The sequence below is a fragment of the Lutjanus erythropterus genome, chromosome 17 (assembly GCF_056507025.1).
Source record: "Lutjanus erythropterus isolate fLutEry1 chromosome 17, fLutEry1.hap2, whole genome shotgun sequence".
NCBI lineage: Eukaryota > Metazoa > Chordata > Actinopteri > Lutjaniformes > Lutjanidae > Lutjanus > Lutjanus erythropterus.
Window position 1 is genome coordinate 24908349 of NC_139333.1, and position 22126 is coordinate 24930474.

General features: G+C 38.9%; 1 protein-coding gene across 1 annotated transcript in view; it reads left to right on the forward strand.

Moving 5' to 3' along the window:
- Nucleotides 1–14965: 14965 nt before the first annotated feature.
- tmem101 (transmembrane protein 101) overlaps nt 14966–22126 on the forward strand; it is a 72188-nt gene continuing 65027 nt past the window's right edge. The window contains exons 1-2 of the mRNA XM_084741570.1: nt 14966–15122; nt 17129–17256. Of these exons, the coding sequence (XP_084597696.1) occupies nt 17186–17256 (71 nt within the window). The 5' untranslated portion in view covers nt 14966–15122; nt 17129–17185. The remainder of the gene's footprint in view (nt 15123–17128; nt 17257–22126) is intronic.

Consider the following 22126-nt stretch of genomic DNA (forward strand, 5'->3'; position numbering starts at 1 on the left):
AGATACCCAATGCATTCAGTTACAGTTTTCATGTCTTTAATTGGAGAGTAAAGTTGTCATGAAATTTTAAGAATCCACTTTTAGGCATCTGAACCCTTCCTCTTACTCCTTCATACAAATAAAACGTAGGCTACCAATAACAGCGCTTTCATCTTTGTGTGCATTAAAAATAAATAATCCAGAAATTCGTTTTAAAGCATGTATGTCTGTGTTAAATTCCACTTTTTCCCAAAGAGGCTTGGCCATCCCATGATGTTAGAGACAGGAGGGAGGGAGGGGAGGAGAGAAGAAAATCTGGCAGATCCACAAAGCAGTCTGGTTACACTGTGGACACGTTGCAGCTTCTACAACTACAGTATGGCCCTGTTTGACCTTTTCCTGCTCTGCATGGTTGTCTTCTTTTTTTGACATTCAACGCAGAGAATCTGTCCTGTTGTCACCAGTTGTAATCAGTGGCAAATGTGAATATTAGACATTTAGCAGACGTTTATCACAAGCACAAAGGCATGTTAGACTGATGAAGCAATAGTGGAAATAATCAAATTATAGAATACAACATTAGGTCTTTATTTTTACTTTTATTGTATGTGAAAACAAAAGTTCTATCCTGAAATAGTTCTTGTATCCATTTTGAGAAAAGAAAATCAGGACTTCTTCCTGGGATAACTTACATTGTTTTCCATGATTGTTCTGTGATTCAGGGTTGCCAGGTTTGTGTGACAAAACCAGCCAAATGCAGGATCAAAATCAGCCCAAAACCAGTTCAACAGCCAATAAAACCAATGTAAAGAACAGCCCAACACCTGAACTCAAAATATGCCCGACATTGTAATATCTACAACATAATGCCATAAATATTTACTGTGCCAGCATTAAAAGCAGCTTTCCAAAAGCATGCATAATAAGTTAAATATAGCTCTGCGAATGCATAGAACAATTCATTAATGCACAAACAAATCTGTTGCTTTATCTTGTTGTTTTCTCTACCCTCTTCTCTTCTCCCTTACCTGAGCAAAGCACATCATGCGTGGTTGTGCAAGTGGGTATGCATGTGATGTGTCCCATAAATAAGTTATTTTGATATTAGAATATGGATTCATAGATATTATTCATGTAATCTGCAAGCAAAATAAGTCTGCGCAACTAGCAAACAAAAAAACTGCTGCAACGCATGCATGAGCCTGGCAACCCTGCAACCCTAGCAAACACGTCAAAACTGAAACTATATGGAAGAAAATATAGACATACAATGGACAACGTTAGAAAAAAAACAAAAACCACAATACTAGTAAAGAGTAGATTCTTGTAGACACATACTAGCTAAAATTACTATATATGTACTGTATGCAGTGTGTTATAAAATCTTCTGATTCATGCTAGCCATGCACTCCACACCAGCACTAACACTACGTTATATAACGTTCTAACTGGTATAAAATCATCATGCTGGTGGTTAGAATAAAGTTTTCCCAAATCAGCTACTCGGATTGAAGAAAAGACAAAACATGCAATGAAAAAAATAAATGTAAACATATATATGATATATAAACAATCATCATACTCACAGTGAGCAAAAGTATGTCTTCCCAAATTATCATGGCTAAAAGATTAAAAATCTGCACAAAAACATCTTCATTCTGATGTTTACCAAAGCATTTCTTTTAATCGGTTATTTATTTATTTATTTATTTTTGTACCTCTGCTCTGTAGACGTGACACAGTCAATCAGAGCGAACATGTTGGCCCGATATGACTTAAGCTGCCGCAGAGAAAATGAATAGTTTCTGGAGGGAAAACTTGTGTGGTTAGTGATTTTGTTTGCACTAAGCAGGTATTTCTTAGCATCTGTTCCCCGTCCAATGAAAGCTGGGTGTCTGTTCCAACACCTGCCAAACAGACAGACAGCTGTCGATCTCCATTTCAGCGACTTTATTTTTTTTTCTTCTCCCTTTTCACTGCAAGTCCTTACGAACGGTACACCTTATGTCATGCACTTGTGCAACATTCATTGCGGACTGCATGAGGTTTACATCACCTGTATAGAGCATGGAGCTGCTGTATGTAACCTATACTGATATATTTCCTGATACCATACGTTAACCTTTAACTGCAGCCTTTCTTTATTATGGAATATCCTTCCTTTCAAATAATTTCAGGCTGATCTTATCTTTAAATTATGTTCAAAATTCAAGATCCCAGAACTTTATTGACATTGTGCAGGCACAACATAATCACAGTTGCATCATCCCCACATGATGCCTGTATTCGCACATATCTACATATATACAACAGACAGATCTTGTAAAGCTCATAGTGATAGAAGATGCAGATAGTACACAAATAAGCAATACAGAATAAAAGTACAATACAAAAATAAGCAATATAAAGCATGAAAGTGCAAAATTAAGCAATATAAAGTGCAGAAATACTGAAAATGACTGTTACATAAAAGCATTTGTCTTGACAAAAAATTAGATTTTCACATGTGGCAATGATGGCTGCTGCAGTAACCACCACTGTTGGTGACACACGCATAATGCAACAATAAAGTGATTCAAAGTGCCACAAGTGCAAAACGAGCAACCTTCAAAATTAAGACACACCCATTTTGAGTGACTCTTTTTTTTTGGAAAGGAAAAAGAAAGATGAGGGGGAACTGTTGAGAGTTAAAGAATATGATAAGCTTCAGGCCGTTTTTGAATGAAATGAAAATAGGGAAGTCCTGCTGTTGGTCTGAGAGGAAACCTGTTTGATAAGACCTGTGCCTGTCTGCTGTCTCTGTGATTTTAACAAGAAAAACACATTTTCCTCAGCAAAATAATATGACTATAGTTTTATTCTCTTTCTTTCTCTTCTAAATGTGTCAAATTCACTAGATGAATAGATGGAATCAGGCAGTACTTTCTGGGTGACTTTCCATGAGTGAAATGAAGCTGAAGCAGGACAGCGTTAAAATAGAACTGGTAATTTTCTGGTGTTTGGAGTTGCTGCAATCTATAATATATTTTTCTGTGGCGAGTCTCGCAGGGTTCAGACCGGTGGTTTGGGTGGAATCCCTCAGAATGAATTTAATGGAGTTTCAGCTGCATTCAAATATCCTTCCATTGCAGCCGTAGGGGCGACATGTTTTCTAACTACTGGACAAGATATTTGCTGTGAGGTTTTTCCAGCCAAGGGAATCGGAAACAATCCACAACTATCAGCACTGCCAGTGTAGGTAATCACAAGAAGTCCATCCTTGTCAGACAGTGTTTGTACTGTAAGAAAAGAGGGAAGAGGGAGTACAGAAATAATTGAATTGCAGCCACCAAGCTTTGTAGACACGAGGGAGGAAATTCCAAGTTTGTCACTGGCAGCAGGAGCCCAAGATGTAACAGGTTGTGGGAAAAGGTGTTTTCACAGCCACTGCCCCAGATTTTTCATGATTTTTTTTCCCCGTTAATAAGCATTGGATGACTGTTTTCCACAATTAAACCTAACAGGACTCCCGCAGAGTAGCATTTATGAACGGAAGCTGAAGCTGTTTGATGGTGGAGGGACTGAGTGTTTATTTAAAAGTGGTGCAGACCCTCAGGAGAGGTCAGCTAATACAGGTGAAACATGGGAGCAAACAAAAATGCGTATTTTTCCTCTTAACCTGTAGTGCTATTCATCCACGTAGAGGGTTTTGGTGTGAGCTGCAGAGTTTTGGCGACATCAGCTGTAGATGTCTGCCTTCTCTCTGTTTACTCAAGATCAAAATCCACAGACTTTGTTGTGAGCAGTTTCATGCAGGAACTATTTTCTTACTAGCAAACTACACCCACATCTAGTGTGCATCTAGTCAGTGGATTATCTTGAGTCCTGATTTCTGAGAGAAACATTGCTGTTAAGCTTTTCAAATGTATTTTCTGGAACCCCAGGTCAAGTGCCATCTCGGGGATAGATGCTAATATTTTTAAGCGCTGGCTACTGAGCCCTTGAATTTGGTAGCCAAAGTATATTTTTGGTGTCCCAAATGTAAACTTGGGAAACAGAGAAAAGGCAGTTTAACCCAACTTGCTTTACTGTAACACGTGATGTGGCATTTTCTGAAAGCATTGTGTCTGATGAAATATGACCTAGACTAACATATTTAAAACTATTTAAAATACAAAATATAAGTATCTGTGTTTTGCTGCAGTTAGTTTAAGTGGTGGTATTCTGAATAAAGTTACTGTCTTTAAAAATAGGAGGAGATTGAAAGGATTTCACATAAAGAGATTTTTTTAAGTGCAACAATTTTTGCACATGCAGTGCATCTGCCATACAGCGTGAGAAGGGAGAATCACAGCACTGACACTGTCAGGAATGCAACATCTTACCTCCACACACGGTCAACAGGGTTGCAACACTACAGTGCTGTGCAGCTCTGCGTGTCATCAACCAAACTGCTTTCTGCCTCAGAAGACTTCATGTCTGACTTAAGAAGCATCATGAGTTCTTTTTTGTCATGTTAGTGTGCTTTGTCATGCTAATGAGGCTCTAATGTTAAGGACAGAGGATGTCGTACACTGTACAGATTGTAAAGTCCCCTGAAGGAAACTGTGATTTGTGATCTTGGGCTTTAAAATAGCCACAAAAGACAGAGTGACCCAGACAAATGGGCTCAAAAAGACATATTTTGAATAAGTTATTTAACTTGACTAATCTGATGGAATACATTGCAAATTACATGTCAGGACATGCATTCAATAATCTGTAGTTGCTGAGAGGTTACATCTCAGCCCAGGAGGACACCATTAATGTTATTATCTCATGCAGTCACAAGCCTCTCATCCATGAGTAGATGCATGCTTTCTTCTGCATGATGATACGATTGGCTGGTGAAGTCTGGTTGAGAGAAAATAGAAACTGCCATCTTGAGTAATGGGGTTGTGACTTTTGGAAAGAGACACGGCTGTTGATTTTTTAAGAAATTTATTTTTTGGTATTTTGAGCACCACAGGCCACAGTGCCATTTAGTCCCTCTATACTGGAGAGAAGACAGACAACTCCACAGCCGATATCTCCAGAACTCACACCAAAACAATCTAGATGCATAAATAGCAGTATAGGTACGACAAATCATTTTAATTGGCAGTAAATCACTTTCCTCACATTCTGGAGAAGCCGTCTTTGCATAAGTAGGTTTACATTCAGCATTAAGACTAGGCAGATCTTGCAAAGAAACTAAAAACACCAAAACTGCGCATTCCCCAGCAAGCCTCTGAGCTGTAGCCAGCAACACGTAGCATCTGCCTGGCCTTGTCCACGTGTTTCTACTTGTAAGTCTCTGAGTCTTTTCTGCTCCAAACTCTAACACAGCCAAACCCTCCCTGTCTCCCTCTCTCTCTTGTTTCTGCCTCTTACTGCCTGCAGACTCGATTTCCTCCACATTATTTAAGGTGCTGAGGGGCATTTATTTGTTTTTTGCTTTTTTTTCCCCCCCTAAACAATAATGTCTGTCTAACCGGCATTTTGCGATAGGGCCGCTATTACTTGCTGTTAAAACTTTGTTCCAGGCCATTATGATGTGTTTTAATTGTTTTCAATTACGGGTTCTTGCAGACATTTCATGCTTTGTTTACACAGAAGCCCATTGTAGGCCCACCTGCTCCAGACAAATTACAGGGTATGATGAGGAAAATTGTACAGTATCACAAATAAAATCAGTCACTGTACAGCATATCTTTAAATTCTAAATGGCTGTTATCAAGCGGACTACCAAACTGTAATACTGTTTATCTTAACAGTTTTCTAAAATTATATGTGCACATCTAGTAAATAATCATGGTAAAAATGAATTCCTGGCTCTTTCGTTTTCATTGCAGGACAACACAAAAGAGACGAAGGAAAAGAGATTTTAGGGGGGATAACCTGTGTGGACAGGTATAGTTTTATGTTCTCAATATTTAGTCTTATCCAAATACAACTGAGTTAATGCAAAATGTTTTGTGAAACGGCTAACTTTTTAATTGGAAGGGTTCAGTGGTACATGAACACTTTTCTTCCTGCATGCACTCTTTGCTGCTCTGTCGCTGTTGTCTCATTAGTTTTCATTGTATTATATTTTCAAAATCATTAGAATTCACGCAATTAACATTTACTTCCCACCAAATCCTGCCTTGTGTTTTCACATGCACGTGAGTAAGAAATTAGCCAAGAATGGTAAAATAGAAAACAGCTTAATGATCCGCACATTGTTTGGTGGTTTTGAAAATGCATTCACAATAAAAGTGGGCAATCTGGCCAAAAAATAATATTTTCCACAATCTAAAATTAAATTCTTTCTTCTGTAGACTATAGCCAGACTTGAAAAACAAATTGCTTCATTTGCACCATTTAAACACAATACTGCATTAAACATGCAACACGTTTCAAATTGTGATTAAAGCCTGAGTTTAATTTGACGTTTTAGTCAGAAGCCAAAAGATAATTATAAAACACTCATCTAAGAAGGGTTCTCACAACTTAATTACATTATTTACAACACGTCACTTAATGAAGAGCCACAAGAAGTAATTCGTCCAAACAGAAGAGTCTTCTCACTCTACTGGTTTGTTCTCATAGTGCAGATATGAGGTTTAGGGAAGAGGAGAATATTAAATGTCAGGACTTCCACAATTTGCCTGAAAAGTCGTTCAAGAAGTTAAATTCAGAAGTAGATTGCTCATGTATTCACCTCATAAATAATGACATGGCTCCTCCCTAAATGACAGTCCATCAGCCACTTTAAAAAAAAAGACATATTCTGGGAGTATTTTATGTTTTTATTAGACAGCACCAGTTTAGAGATGACAGGAAACGAGGGACAGATAAAACAAAGATCCTCAGCTGGATTTTAACCAGCAATGTCAAGGTTCATACTGGTGATTCTGGCCCTGGTGTTATTAAGTATGGGCAATTTGACAATTTTAGATCGAGACTGTCCTCTTAAGGACACTAAGGACACTTTCCACTATCTCCTCTCCAGGCAAGTTGTAGAGATCAAGGTGTTCCATGTCCTGTTCTGATTCCAAACTTCACACAACTTGATCAACTAGACGATCCGCGCCATGGCTCTTCCTTGGGTAACATATTGTGAACAACACAGTACTTGAAAAGTGTTATTTCATTAAAGGTTTAATCACCATTTTCAGACTTGCATAGAATATTTAATGTAATATTGTGCTTTAATGGTGTATTTCACGTTTGGCTTTAGTCTGCAGGGCTTTTAAAAATTGACAAAAAAAGATAGCAGCTTAAGATAGTGGATTGTGATTGTGAATAATTAGGTTGTAATAATATTTTGTGGCTAGATCACACACTCCTACTTGGCATGGGCTCATGGATTGCAGCCAGATTTGTTGTAATTGCCCACCCTTATCATAGATGACGTGCTACATGACTTTCAAATAAAACTCTGCTCATGTTTAAACATATATAAGCATAAAAGCCACTGGTCATGGGGGTTAATTGGTTGCCTCGTGGTTATGCCACCAGTTCAATTCTGTCTGGAGACTTTAATTGCAGCTCTCACTCCCTAACCATTTCCTGTCTGTACCTCTGCTGTGACTTGTCCATGAGAAAATGGCTAAAAAGTTATTTCAAAAATGTCACCATCCAGAGTTATGACTCGGCATTACTACAGCTCATTTAATAAAACCTGATCTGAACTCCTTTGTAAACTTCAGGTTTCCAGCGGGGATCAGTCTGCCGTGTACGTGTACAGACGAGCAAATAACTAGTGTGACTACAGCCGTCGCCTCTGTGAAAATAAACCTTCCAGCTCTGGCCCAGACGTTGCAAGTTCATTCAAAGCTGTAGCATCAGTTAAAGAAGAGAGAGAGACTTCCACGCGGCATTATGGGTAAATGCTCAATTACAGGGTGAACGCTTCAGCCCACTTCTGACTGTTACTTCAAGTGGAGACCAATGTGAACTGCAATCATCTCATAAAGGCCCGACTTTTGTCTCTTTAGTCTGCAGGCTGGGGTTAGTGTTTGCTGGCTGAGCACCACTCTCACCACTACAGTAGTCATTTACATTCAGGACAGTCATTTTCTGCGCTGGCAGGCAATGGACGATGGGAATTTACGCTACTGTATCGACGTATATATTCAGTGAAGTAAGCCTGTTCCCTGTTAGGTTGATTCTGCTGTACTGAGACAACCAGCTTAAAGGGTAAAATTACAGTATCTCATGTCAGTGTTACTTATAGGTAGCTCAGTTTCAGGTTTCAAGCATGGAATCCCATTCTTGATCTTGAAAATTGAAGTGTGACAAAATAATCTTAACCTGAGGTCTGCTTACTTGTTTTTTCTTGAGCATAATTGTTTAACATTTTGGGAAATACACTCATTTGTTTTGTTGCCGAGAGTTAGATGAGAAGAAGGCAGATATCGTTAGCTTTGGACAGAGCCAGGCTAGCTGTCCCCCCCCATTTCCAGTCTTTATGCTAAGCTAAGCTAACTGTTCCTGCCTGTGGCTTCATATTTGACCCACAGAAATGAGAATGATATCACTCCTTACTTCTATGAAACAGAATAATAACCACATTTCCAATGCACAAAATGTGGAACTATCCCTTTCATGCAAAGTCCAAGTATACGCTGACCAGATGATCTTGGTTTTAAGCTGTGTGTAGAGTCCTGACAAATATCTGTAAAACACTAAATTGTCCAAGTAATTATAATTATATATATACAATAATTATAATATTATACTTCTTTTAAATGCTTACATAAATTTAAACAATGCAACATGCGTCTAAATTCAATTAATCAGATTGTTATCTTCATCTGTATTGTCTATGGTGATGTTGAGGTGGTGATTTTCTAGCGCATGAGTCACAGGCTACAATGCTTGCGGCTCTTTCTGACAGAAGCTGTCAGTATGCCAATGGTTAGCTGTCACGCCAAGGAGAAAGTCAGTCTTTTCTAAAGAGCTCCAAGATTCTTTCTTCTTCCTTCATTAAGTACCCAGCAACAAAAATTCTGTATTTATGGCGTCAGTAGTGTTGAAATGTGTTGGCGGTAGGTGTGCAAAGTGATGAAAACATCTTAGGTGCATGTGCACATGCATGGCTTTTTATAAAGGGATGGACCTTAAGTTAAAATTATTTTGTCCTGTCTCCCCCCAGGGGGTGTTCAGAGATCACTGGGGAGAGTTGGAAACAATATTTGTGAAAAGCGGGGCATTTAGACGTTCTTGGGTGCGTTTGTTCTCTTCATGGAAACGGAAAACAAGAGTATCGTCTGTTAAAATTCACCAACATGGTGTTTACTGTGTCACCTCGGGATGAGTGCCGTGTTATCACCATGGTTACAGATTAATAACAGGGACATTCTGCTGTCGGACATGAAAGCAAATTAGCGTCTAGCGTCCAGACGCACACACCATAACACGATCCTAAAACAAGACACCTGCCACCTGACCAGCTGAGTCTCAACAACAATCAACATCAAACAGATGACTCCAGTGGAGGCGGTGTTTCCGCTGCTGCGACGTTACAAAGTTAGTCTAGTTTGTGAATCTCTGGTTTCTCCTCTCTCGAAGACCAGGCTTCTTCTTGCCTTCCCAACAACATATTCCCGCTGAGTGGAGATTAAGCCAGGTCCACTAAATGCGGCCCGAGTGCCAGACAATTAGCCTTCATTTTGTTTAATGGGGGGTGGTAAGTGACCTGGATAATGGACAGGGAGGCACTGGTCCAAAAAAGGTTGAGAACCACTGTTTGAGACATCATTAGTAGTTACTGAACCCCTGAAGGTGTGGCTGGATGTTATAAACTGCCTGATCTTAGACAAGACCTTTAGAAAATGAGCACAATATGTTTTATTTATTATTACAGCATAATACTAATATTATCATTGCTAGCAAATGCAGTACTATTAAGAGTAGTATTACAATTTTTAAATGATGTGCATGACCTGTGTTGGACACTAGCAAAATTATTTGATCCTGTCAGTTGCATGTACAAGCTGGTCATCTGCAAGTGACTGTTAGTAATTATTGCAAAACATAAAGGTATTGTTGTGAATAAAGGGTAGGAGAATGCAACATAATTTCAAGCATTCAAACTGTTTTTGAAAGTAGAGCTCAGCTGACTAACAACTCCAGCCTCTCACGAGCTCCACCCATCATGACACATCACCTCCCCTTTGGGGCGTGAGAGAAAATGGTGGGGGACCCAAAGCTAAAAACCCATTCCCCCCATCATGGCACCACGTCAATGAAGCCAATGCAGGCGCTGGCTTGATGTTAAACGCCCACGTTTTGATTAAAAGGTCAGATTACTGTTTCCTCTCTCTACCAGCATGGCACAGGTTTTTCAGGATTTGACACTGGATGTGCTACAGAAGCTATTCGCTGGCTCTGTTTCTCTCGCAGTACAAACATTTCAGCACAAGCACTTTTTCCCTATTTCTTGGTCTGGTTTTCTTCTCGTTGTTTCTGCATCTGGATTTCTCCACTGTCCCAGCCCCCATCCAAAAACTTCCAGCTCTCCATCCCTCCCTCTTTTTCTCTCCTTTCTCCCACCAGCGCAGACATCCAGTCAGACACAGAGAGTGGATGGAAAATATGACTGGATCCTTCCCTGACTTCAGATAATGTGCAAGACTGCTGGCAAGCGTGGCACCACTAAACACAGGGAAAGGCAGAGAGAGAAAGAAAGCATACCGGAGAGTGAGAAGTTTATCTGAAGGGCTGCTCTCATAGAGAAACTCCTTTTGGAACAGAGAGTGTCCATTTTTATAGTTATACGTTAAAAAGCAAAAGGCTAATACTGAGATTTAAAACGGATTTTGCCTTTCTGCAGCAGTGGATTGCTAACTGCACAAAATCACTGGAGTCGCAGTTGAGATTTTGTGTAAAATACATCCAAAGATGATGCGAACAAGCCCCAGAACAAATGACTCGTCCTCAGACATCACACCACAGAGCAGGCCTACTCAACTGGTGGCCTGTGGACCAAATATGACCCTTTAACAAACTTAATCTGGCCTGTTGATCATTTACAAATATGAAAAAAAAAGGATTTCACTGAAATTTTATGTTAAGCTGCTAGAAAGAGTCTAGTTATTGCTGATGTCAGCCTCTGGTTCGGATTCTCCTAGAAATCAGACAAGACGAGCCTGTGTTTCCATTTTCCCAGACAAAGTTACAGTGAGTCGTCTGTTAGAACGTTAAAAGAGAAGCAGAAGATTTTTATTATGATAATTTAATTTTTTGCGTTATATTTTGTGGTTAGTACTGTGGAAACACTACCACCTTTATCCACAGGGGGCTCCAAAATCAACAAAATATGAACGTTCAGAATGAAATGCACGTTGTTAAATGCAACATTGTGTTGCATCTAATCCAGGATTACAAAGGTGCATTGTCTACTTTTGTACATTGTGTTTCTTTGCAAATTGTGACTTGCTTCACACAGTTAAATTCCTTACCTTACAGGTCAGAGATAGAAAATGTAAACATCCGGCTCTTGGCACTTTACTTTTGTCATATTTGGCCCCTCTAAAACAGTAACTGAACAGGCCTGCCATAGATAATGACAGGAAACCCTCAGCGTCCCCTCATCTGACGACGTTTGTGTTGATAATCTACGTGTTAGCACAACGTCAGACCCCACAAGACAAAAACCAAAGAGCCCCACCGTGCATGCGGGTGTCATATTTCACTGCCACAATAGCTCAAACGGTGGGAGAGCCTGTTACAATGCAGAGAGAGGGGAGCTGGGAAGGAATATTCTCTTCTGGACGGGAGGCACACACACACACGAATAAGGAAAAAGTGACACAAGTTTTCATCTATGTGTGCATCCCCAAATTAGACACACATGTCACTAACTATGTCGAATTATCAACTCCAAATTGATTTTACAACTTTGAATGAAATTTGTGGTATTTGTAATGCTTCACTGATGTGTTTACTGCTGCTTTTTGAAGTGAAATATAACTAAAGTGATGCTTTTGTGTCCACAGTTGTATTTTTCTTCCCATTTCTCCCTGAATGTAGTTTCTGGTTGACCTGCAGTCTCTTCAGGGTGGTTAGACGCTGGTCATTCCCAACATCTGGAAAGTTAGTCAGCGCTTTGACTAAACCTGGTCTTTTTCAGAGATGAGGACTAACAAAGTAAAAATATTTGATCATAGGCTTGTTACTTTAATTTTCAAGTATTTGAGGGGAATTACTGATTATTTTTATTTTGCTTCATTGTGTGCCGCCTTCCCAACATCAAGACCAATTTCAGCCTAAATGGATGCAACAAATGATGATCCTTGGCATGTAAGAAGACCAAAAAGACATAACAAGAAGTAAATGACTTAAAAAAAAAATAACAGGATAAAAACAACATTAAAAAAGTAACAAGATGAGAACAACATAAAAGACAACAGGATGAAAATGAAATAAAAGACCTAACAAGATGAAAAAGACCTTAAAAACATAAGATGGAAAAGATGGAAAAGACGTAACAACATAAAAGGCAGGATGAGATGAAAATGACGTAAAAGATGTAACAAAATGTAACACATAATAAGATGAAAAACAATGTAAAAGACCTAATAAGACAATAAGACGAACAAGATGAAAGATTATGTACAAGAAGTAACAAGACAAAAAGGATGAAGATGATATAACAAGATTTAAAAAAACATGTTAAAGACATGTTACAAGCCAAAAAAAGGAAAAAAGTAATAAGACATAACAAGATGAAAAAAATGTAACAAGACAAAAAAGATGTAACAAGACAGTCCAGTTAGCTTTGCACAGAATACTTCAAGTAAATTTCTGTACTTCTACTTGAGTACAGATTGTGTGTATTTTTCCACCTCTGGTCTTTCTGTCCCCAGTTTTCTCTGTTGTTCCTTTGCATTATCTGAATAGCACATCAGTACACCCAATTAAGTTTTAAATTGTGAGGATCAGCCACATAAAAAACTCTCAGATCCTTCTGTACTCCTTAAAATACTAACTATGGTATGTTTTGCAAATCTCTTAGTCATGCTACGTACTTTGATTTATCCTCTGTACCACCTTTTGTAAACTTTTAACTTATAAATAGTGTCAAAGAACCATGATTTGAGGCTGATGTCTGACTAAAGTCACAGCGACTTTGCGAGGAATGATTGGGGGGAAATGAGCTCAGAGATCCCGTCTGGAAATGTCGTTACTCCAGCTGCCTGCCTGCCGCCCCCTCTGCAAGCACTCATAAATACTGCGGCCTGCAGAGATGCTCACGTGAGGGAAAAACGGGGGAAAGTAGGAGGTACAGCTGAGTATGAGACAGAGAAGAGAGACAAACAAAGAGAAGCGATGAGAGAAAGACGAGTATAACTGAGAAGAAGGAGGCATTAAGTTCTCAAAAGGGAAAGTGGGATGTTTAATATCCATATTAAAGCTCTAGAGAACCAGGAAATAGAGAGAAAGGAGCAGAATAGACAGCAGGTAACCTCACACTAAGCGAGGTTGCAAATGGAAATAGGGAAGCCAGTAACTATGTCGGGAAAAAATTCCCATCTGTCCGATGACTCATACTCTCCCCTCAGCCACAGAAACGAAAAGTAACTACGTCCCAGTTTTTACACTGCTAAGACAATCATAGTCATGGCGCATTTTTTAAAGCATAGGAATGTCTTATTACCTATAGCTGAAAATATTTGAAGACATTCTTGATCTTTGCATCTTATTTGTCTACATACTTAAACTGTTGCTGGAAGCACTTTCCATCTGTAGGCTATATCAACCCAACGTTTTCTTGAATTTAGATGACTTGAGGTTATCTATATTTTTGTAGTAAGCGCATAAATACTAATAAAACTCTTTGGCCTGATAAGGAAGTGATTGGCCTGTACTATCTGTCTAAGGTGTTTAACTTGAGGCAGTAAAGTACAAGCTGTCATGTTATCGCAATCTTGGCAGTGTCCATCTTGTAGGATTTTCTCTCTCAATAACTTTCCCTGATACAGACAAGCAGAAGTTACAAACATTAGTCAAAAATGGCTGCAGCGCCTTCCAACCTGAATATTTCCTTTGGACGACAGCATAAGGTAACTCACCTCAGTCCATGAAATCCCTCAATGTCATGAGCAAGTTTCTTTGTAGTGGATATTCTTCAACTCCTGCACACACGAGAAATAATGTGACAATTTGGGAAGCTGTATTTGCTTGTAAGTTTTAACCTGACACAAAAGCTTTCCTCCCAGTTCAGAAAATATTGCATATGATATTTGGAGTTGTTTGAGGTACTTATCCATGGTTTGCAAGTTTTCAGATAAATAACGTCTTCATAGTGAATTAATGATCAATTGTAGATCACCACGAGTCACAATCAATCAAAATCGCCAGCCCTATTTCATCCTTCTTTGTTCCAACTTCCATAAAAATGTGATTAAAATGTTATTCCTCCCTGGACACCAGTTTGAAAACTGATTTATCCTGTCAATCATCTCACTGGCACAGGGTCAATTCAAGTTCAAATTCTTTATTGAAGATTTTTTAAATTCTTATTAGAGCTATGGTGATTAATTCATTATCAATCAACTGTTAAATTAATCAACTATTTTAATAATTGATTAATCTATTCTTTTAATAAAAATGTCAACATTCTCTGATAGCTGCTTCTCAAATGTGACTATTTTCTGTTTTCTTTACACATCTATTAAAGTAAACTGAATATCTTTGGGTTATAGATAAAACAAGACATGGAAGGACGTCAACATTGATCAATATTTTCTCCATAATAGAAACAGAAAATAATTGACAGAGAAATTAATGGTGAAAATAATTGTTATTTAATTCATTATTTTGTTGTTTTTGTTTATTTTTGAGATTGTAAATCACATTTTATATTACTGCATTTAATTTGGTGTTTCTTTCTATTGTTATTTAATTTAGTTTTAACTTTAGCCCAGCTCAGTACAAACGCAGGAGGCACAAGGAGACAGTGGGCCTAATTAGCATCTGCCAAATATGCTTGACAACAACTGCTAGCCGTCTTATTTACACGTTGAACGTTGTGAAGGTAACATATGTAGAAACAGAAAACACGGCTTGGTGGTTTTGAGTTGTTTACTGACCGTAACGGCTGGACAGGACTACAAACAGCATCTCTGAAGTCCTCACTTTTAAGCTAACAGGTAAGGCGCTCAGGTGGATACCTTACCTGCTAGCTATCCTTACGGCTAACGTTAGCGTGCTAGCTAACAAGATGCTGCGTACAGGTAGCTGCGTGACCGAATCCGCGATGCTTCACGATGCTAACAGTTAGCTAGAGGTTGAAATGTGTAACTTTGCTCTTTTATGGTAGCTCTAATGCTTGTGTTTAACGTTACCTGCTGTCAGTGTTTATGCTAAACTAGGCTAAATACAAACAGGACTAGTTGTGGAAAGTAACTACAAACAGGTACTGAAATACTTGTATTTGGTACCTCTTCTTACAACAGTTTAGATGCAAATACTCTACTGTTTACTCTAGTACATTAAATTACTAACGTTATGTTTCAGATTTGGATCAAAAATAAAATCAACAAATAAATTGTCTAAGCCTACAGATTAAGATAAGATAAAAACCTTATTAACCTTGAGGAAAAATTCATAAGCCTCTCAGCAGCAGGGGTGGAAATCTGTGATACTTTCACTTTACTTAAGTATTTCTCTTTTCTCTTTATACTTTTACACCAGTACATCTTAGATGTAAATGTTGTACTCCAATGACTTTGACAGTTTTAGTTACTAGTTACATGCCCTCCTGTCCAATTAAAACCATCTGTCTTGATTTTTAATGTATAGAATGTATGTATTGAACGTATACAGTATTAAACATACAATCAATGCTGAAGTATATTCATTACCAGAAAAATATGTTCAGTTTTTAAGTACATTTAATACCAGATAATTTAAGACTTTTACTCAGATCCCATTTGTATGGGGGACTTTTACTAAATTAATATTTTAGCACGATATCTTTACTTTCACTCAAGTATAACTTATGACTACTATTACTATTACTATTTTAAATTAACTTTACCAGGTGCAACATTGAAGTGATGGAGGCATTAACTTATCACTGATCATAATTCAGTGATTTAATGTGCATTTTTTCTGAAATGGGTCAGTCTGCATGGTTATTGTGCACATTACATTTTCACAATGCTAATTTTTGTTACTAAGCTGTGCAGTGTACATTACATTTATATTTTAGTAGGAATAATGCTACATCTTTGTGATGGAATTAAGAGTACTGTTAAATACATCATAATCTATTATTTATAGCACTTACTGTTATTTTTAATTATATGTTTACATGTGTAATATTTAAGTTGTATTTGTTAATTTGGTATCAGTAGGTCAGGTATCAGTGTGACAGAAGTAGAGTGCCCTGTTAAACAGTAGAGTGAAAAGCCTGCTCTGAACCTTTGGAGTGAAGTTAAATTTACTGCATTGTCTTAACATATTGGGTTTGATTAAAAGAAGCATAATGAAGAGCGTATAAAGAGAAGTCGTTGCTGTCTTAGTACCCACAGCCCAGAAGGAAAAATCTCTAACAACCAAGAGAAGGGGGTTACACCTTCAATGCAGTTAGTAAAGTAAGTGTAAACAAACTGGCCCTGATTGTGTTTAGTAAAAGGTAAAGAGCCTTCCTTTCCCTATATTTGATGCTTTTGGTCTCCCACACCTTAGAATTTATTGTATCACGAGCAATCATCTCAAAACTTTAAAGAGTTCCCTTTTGTTTTACCTCTCTCCTTGCAGCCCCTCAGTCCTGAGGAGGCCAGACCAGCCTACCAGTAATGTTCATCTGTGCACCATATGTCATACAAGAAAGTATCATATGTAGAAGGAGAAATGTTGTGAGCCACTGCAAAAATTCATCCAGTTTCATATACATTTTATCACTCAATAGATTAAAATAAAAGGGAAAATTCTGACTGAAAGAAGATATAGTCCCAGTTAAAGACTTCTTTGTGATCTCAGTATTTCCTGACCTGTACATGTCTTGTGTGCTGTGATTCTATTGGAACATGTGTCTCATCCTTTTACAAGGCTGTGAATCAGTTTTACCTCATGGCAACTTGTTGCTCTTTTTTTTTCAGTAAAGGGCAAAATACCTCTCTTCACATTCTGCCAATGTTGTTTTCTCAAGGTCCCCAGGTCCTGCTGCTTGACATTACATCAGCACAAGGCAGTGAAGGATGAAAAGATGCCTCCTAGCTCAGAGTGGTGGATCTCCCTCCTGGACCAAGCAGGAAACCACAGGATTGATGTGCGGAGGTAAACAACACTGTGTGTGTTTGTTTTATTTATGTGAGAAAAAACAGTTTTTAAGGGGTGAGGTGCCCAGGCCACCGTCAAGACCTACACATGTATTACACCTTATTGCAATCTGATTTCAGCCTCTACCACGAGTTTAGATGCCGTTTTCCTTTTCGGCTTGATGTAAGGGATGTTTTCTTATCAAATGCTTTGACAGAGGGCTTGTGGATTTAGCGTCTGCAGACAGGTGAAAAATGAAAGCACTGGTCATTTGCTCAAACACAGGAGATATGTTTGCATTTTTCCGACAAGGACCTCTTGTGTTTGTGTGAATTAAGACTGGTATGTCTTGGAAGCAAAGGTGGAAGTAAGACAAAGCAGGTTTATTTACATAGCACCTTTCCACAGCAATTATAAGCGCTTTACAGAGTGAAGTCAGTCTTACTGGAATAACCCAATATCACACATAACAAATTTGCTTCAAGGGGCTTTACTATCAGTACAGCATACGACACACTCTTAGACCCTTGCTTTAGATATGGAAACACTCCCCCACAAACCCTAAATGGAGTTAAAAAAAATATATAGAATATACCTCAGGAAGAGCCTCAGAGGAGGGATGGACAGACGCACAGCACAGAATAGACTGATGTAATAAAATTACTGTGTGGACAATCAGGATGTCAGAATTATAGATAGATTGTAAACATATATATCAAGAATATGAACCAGGAGGATGTGGAGCAACTTCCAGTTGTTGCCAAACAGACCTGAGCCACATGACCTCCTCTCCACCACATAAGACAGAAAGGCATCAAGAGTAGGTATAAAAAGAACAGAAGACCTGCATCGTACCATTATTCAGTTATGCTTATTCACATGACTGTGTGCCATGCTTGAGGTGAACATTTATGCCAGTATGACAAGCCGATAATTTGTGGTATGGAGGTTTTTTGAAGTGTCCGAAAGGGATAACAGATTTGCTGTTTGCAGTTATTGATCAGTGTCAGTTAGGCAAGGAGGAGTCAAATCGCATTCCTTCAACGCTACAAATTTAATTTAGCACTTTATGTCCACTTTTGCCAGCAGGCCATCATGATAAGAGTAGCCATAATAATGTCGATTCCACTACAGAAGAGACTTGATGCTGCAATTAAGTGGAAAAATATGTGCATAAGGCATCTTTAGACAAAATGTCTTTTTTATAATGGTAAAGTTAGCAATGTCATAAATACGTTAAACATAAATGACAGTAGTATCCATGCAGCCATCAGTCTCTGAAGAGGTTTAATAGTATATTCATGTACTTTTGGTGGGAACTGATCCTTTAGGTATGTATGATATGAGCAAAGCTAAGTTAAGTCACCATTCAGCAAACCAGCTGGGTGCTGACACTTAAGAAAGGCATTCACATGTTTTCAGACTCTAGGTAGGGTGGAGAATAGTACAGTTCCTCAAAAACAGCTCACGTTTTGCTCAAGGCCTTCTGAACAAAATTAGAATATTCTACGTTGTTATTCCTCACAGTCTGAAGAGATGATGGATGGCTGGAGTTTGCAATTAGGTCTCACAAAGACTATTGTTCCACCCATTTCACCCTCTTAATTAATAATTTCTCTGTGACGCTTTTGGGAAATTCTGTCTGTTTTGGAAACACCAGTAGGCAATGTCCCACTTCCATTCTGAGCATGTGCAGTAGATCCTTCAGTGCTCCACTGGATCGAGCTCGCAGTCCAGCCCGAAGTTTGCTGAGTGCTTCAGAACGGTTGAGAAGAAAAAAGTGACCTCAGTATAGAAGAATGCAGTGTGGTCTGTTCTCCCTCCCCTAACATCCAGCATGGGCAAAAATGACTTCTCTTAACCCACTGTTTAGCAGAGGGAGTGGACTGTATACGACTTACTTGCACCATTTAAATGGCCACAGCCGCCGTCTTCTCCTCCTTTGCTCCTCTTCCACCCTTATTTTCACCTCCTCTTTTCATGGGGAGGATGTGAGTAAAGTTGCCACGTTAAAAGCTTTCTTTCTGTCTCTTTCTGCGATTGTTCTCACTCTGCAAAGAGATGTTTAAGAAAATAAACAAAATCATCGCTGCCAGACGTCTTTGTCCTTGGCATTCACAAAAAGCAGCGATTGCTTCATCATTATACTTCACAGTTTATATCACAAGCTGTATCTGCAGCATGCTGAAGTTTTGTTGATGTTTTCAGGATTCAGTCAGTCTTAGTCAAAGCATTTCTTTTAGCTGTGAATATCAGTTCTTTCAGTCTTTTACAGTTCCTTTTACTTCCTTTTTCCATGCCTTCCCTTCCTTTTTTTAATAGCGGGTGTAATTCCTTGCAGTAGTAGGAGTCATCCTCCCTTATCTTGTTGCAGCATCCCTATGTTTTACTGAAAAGGAAAAGTAGACAAATTTAAAGGAGAAAGCAGGCTGACTCCAAGTTTTTTTTGTACTTATCACCTTACAGTTTAATAAAACTTTGTATGATTATATCAAATTGACAGTTTGCACAATAAATGGAGTGAGATGCAGAGAATATAATGTTTGGTCATCCAAGATAGACTCAGCTTAACAAATCTTCATGTAAAGTCCAAAATATTTCCCACTCATCTAGCTCAAATCAAATTTTTCCACAATATTTTACCAGCCGTGTCTTGAAACATGACCTTTCCTGGCTGTTCATTAGTGTCTGTTTTTCTGCCACTGTATGCATTGTTTGCCATGTTGAGAATGAGAGTCTACCATGGAGGCCTCAGGAGAAGAGATTTCATGCATGATGAGGTATCCTGGTGCCAGCCACATGTTCAGAATCCACGGCTGCTGCTGCTGCTGGTGCAGGAGGAGGAGGAGTTAAGATTTATGCTAGCCTCTTGTGTCACCCTGAAAATGCATGGCTAACAGCTTTCAGATGTGAGAGGAAGTATGGAGGCTGGTGGTGGTGGGGTTGGAGGGGTGGGTTTTTGGCTCGTGCAGTGCAGATTATGCAAATGATCAATCCTAAAATAGGCATTTTGAATTTTAGTCATTTACAGTGGCAGGAGGGCAAGAGTGCATTATGTAGAGGGATGTTCACTATCGGTGCACTGTTTTATCTCATTAAAAAGAGTGTGTGCAGGGAGGCAACGATGACAACCTTTTAGAAATATATTATTTCATGAAAGGTTTAAATTTGGTTTGCCTTTGTAACATTTGAATCAGGCATGTTTGGAGTCCAGGCCTTACTTGATAGGATACTTCACATGTCTCACATATACTCAGAGTGACCAGAAAGAAATAGACACACCTGCACTATGTAAAGCAGTACAATACAGCAAAAATAACTGAAATTAAAATTACCCATATTTGTTGAGACTACGACCTAAGTTGTAGGTGTTTTGACTCAATTGTGTGATATATTTTGAGGCTGCACTGTCATTTTTACCTACGTCATGTTGCAAGTTATTCCTATGAATGGTCTTTCGCCCCCAGTTTACATATGGAGGAGTAAAAGTATGTGTTTATTGATTTTTTTTAAATTTACAAATGGCATAAATGAGAATTGCAAGCAGAACTTTAGATAAGAGTCTACAGCAACTCTGTGAGGCTGTGCTTAGACCCAGCATTACTTTGAGCGAAATGCTAATGTCAGTATGCTAACATGTTCACAATGACAGTGCTAGCAGGCTGATGTTAGGAAGGCGTGATGTTTCACTTAAGTCTTTAGGGTTCATCTTCTAGGGACATTGAATGTCTGGACAATATTTCATGGAAATCCAACGCCCAGGGCATGCTGCCTACCTGAGCAGTTCATGTCTATCACGGGAACCTCTTGCATTTCATTTCGGCGCCCATGTAACCAGGTTAAAGCAGCTTCACAGCCTGTGTGAGCACGCGCATCATCTACATGTTGAGCGTGTCGCTGCATGTGATGTGAACAAGACACCTTCCACTGCAATTTCAATCTATATGGGTCTGTACCTGTAGAATATGAGACAGTAAATAATGTTCCAATTTCTCACTTTCTCTCTCTTTGAACAAAGGTTGACAAAAATCGCTGATTGTTGCTTGTAAACTGTAAAAAGATAGTGTTGGCAGTAGCAATGCCGCAGCAGCAACTCTGTCTGTGTGACACCACATACATATGAGTCGCAGCAGTTCAGTGAAGTAGCTGTCATGCACAGGAAGAGGTAGACAATGTTGCCCTAGCGTTGGCTAATGGTTGTTGAGATATTTTAGGCTGGACCTAAGACAGGCAGACCAACACCCACATATAAGCATCTGTTAGCATTTCATGTAGATTTACAGGCTGATGTTCATGGTGTAGCTGAGTGTGTGAGTCTGATTACTGGCCCAGGTGTTACCGTGTGAGCTGTTAAATCTTCATTTGCAATTCTGGTAGCTTTTCAAATCAGATGGCACTTCTCATTGAAGAAGCAACTGCCGGTATTAATTATGTTCTGTTTTTATATCAAAACAATTTAAAAATCATCTTACTCCTGTCTGGGTGCCAGTAAAGTTATAGTTAATCCTCTGCTGACAGCTGACATAATGCTTCCTCCCATTATTCATCCTCAGTGACAGTAAGGGCTCAGAACATACCCGTTGAAGACCTGCGCTGTCATTAAAACCAAGAACTGTAATTTTTCGCACCGTTCTTTGCACCTGCACTTGCAGTTATGTTGCACGGACACCTGGATAGCTCTGAAACCAGGTGAGCTGGCTGATGTGCGCACAGATTCTCCCTTTTTCACCGCACTGTGTGGCAACTGGAATTTTAACAGAGACTACATTGCCCCCTGCAATTCTGCATTTAACTGCCTCTGTTAAAATGCCACACAAAGACAAACAGTCACTCTTTTGGCACCTTGGTTTACTGACATGGTCTGCCTCTCAGGTAGTAAAATATTATA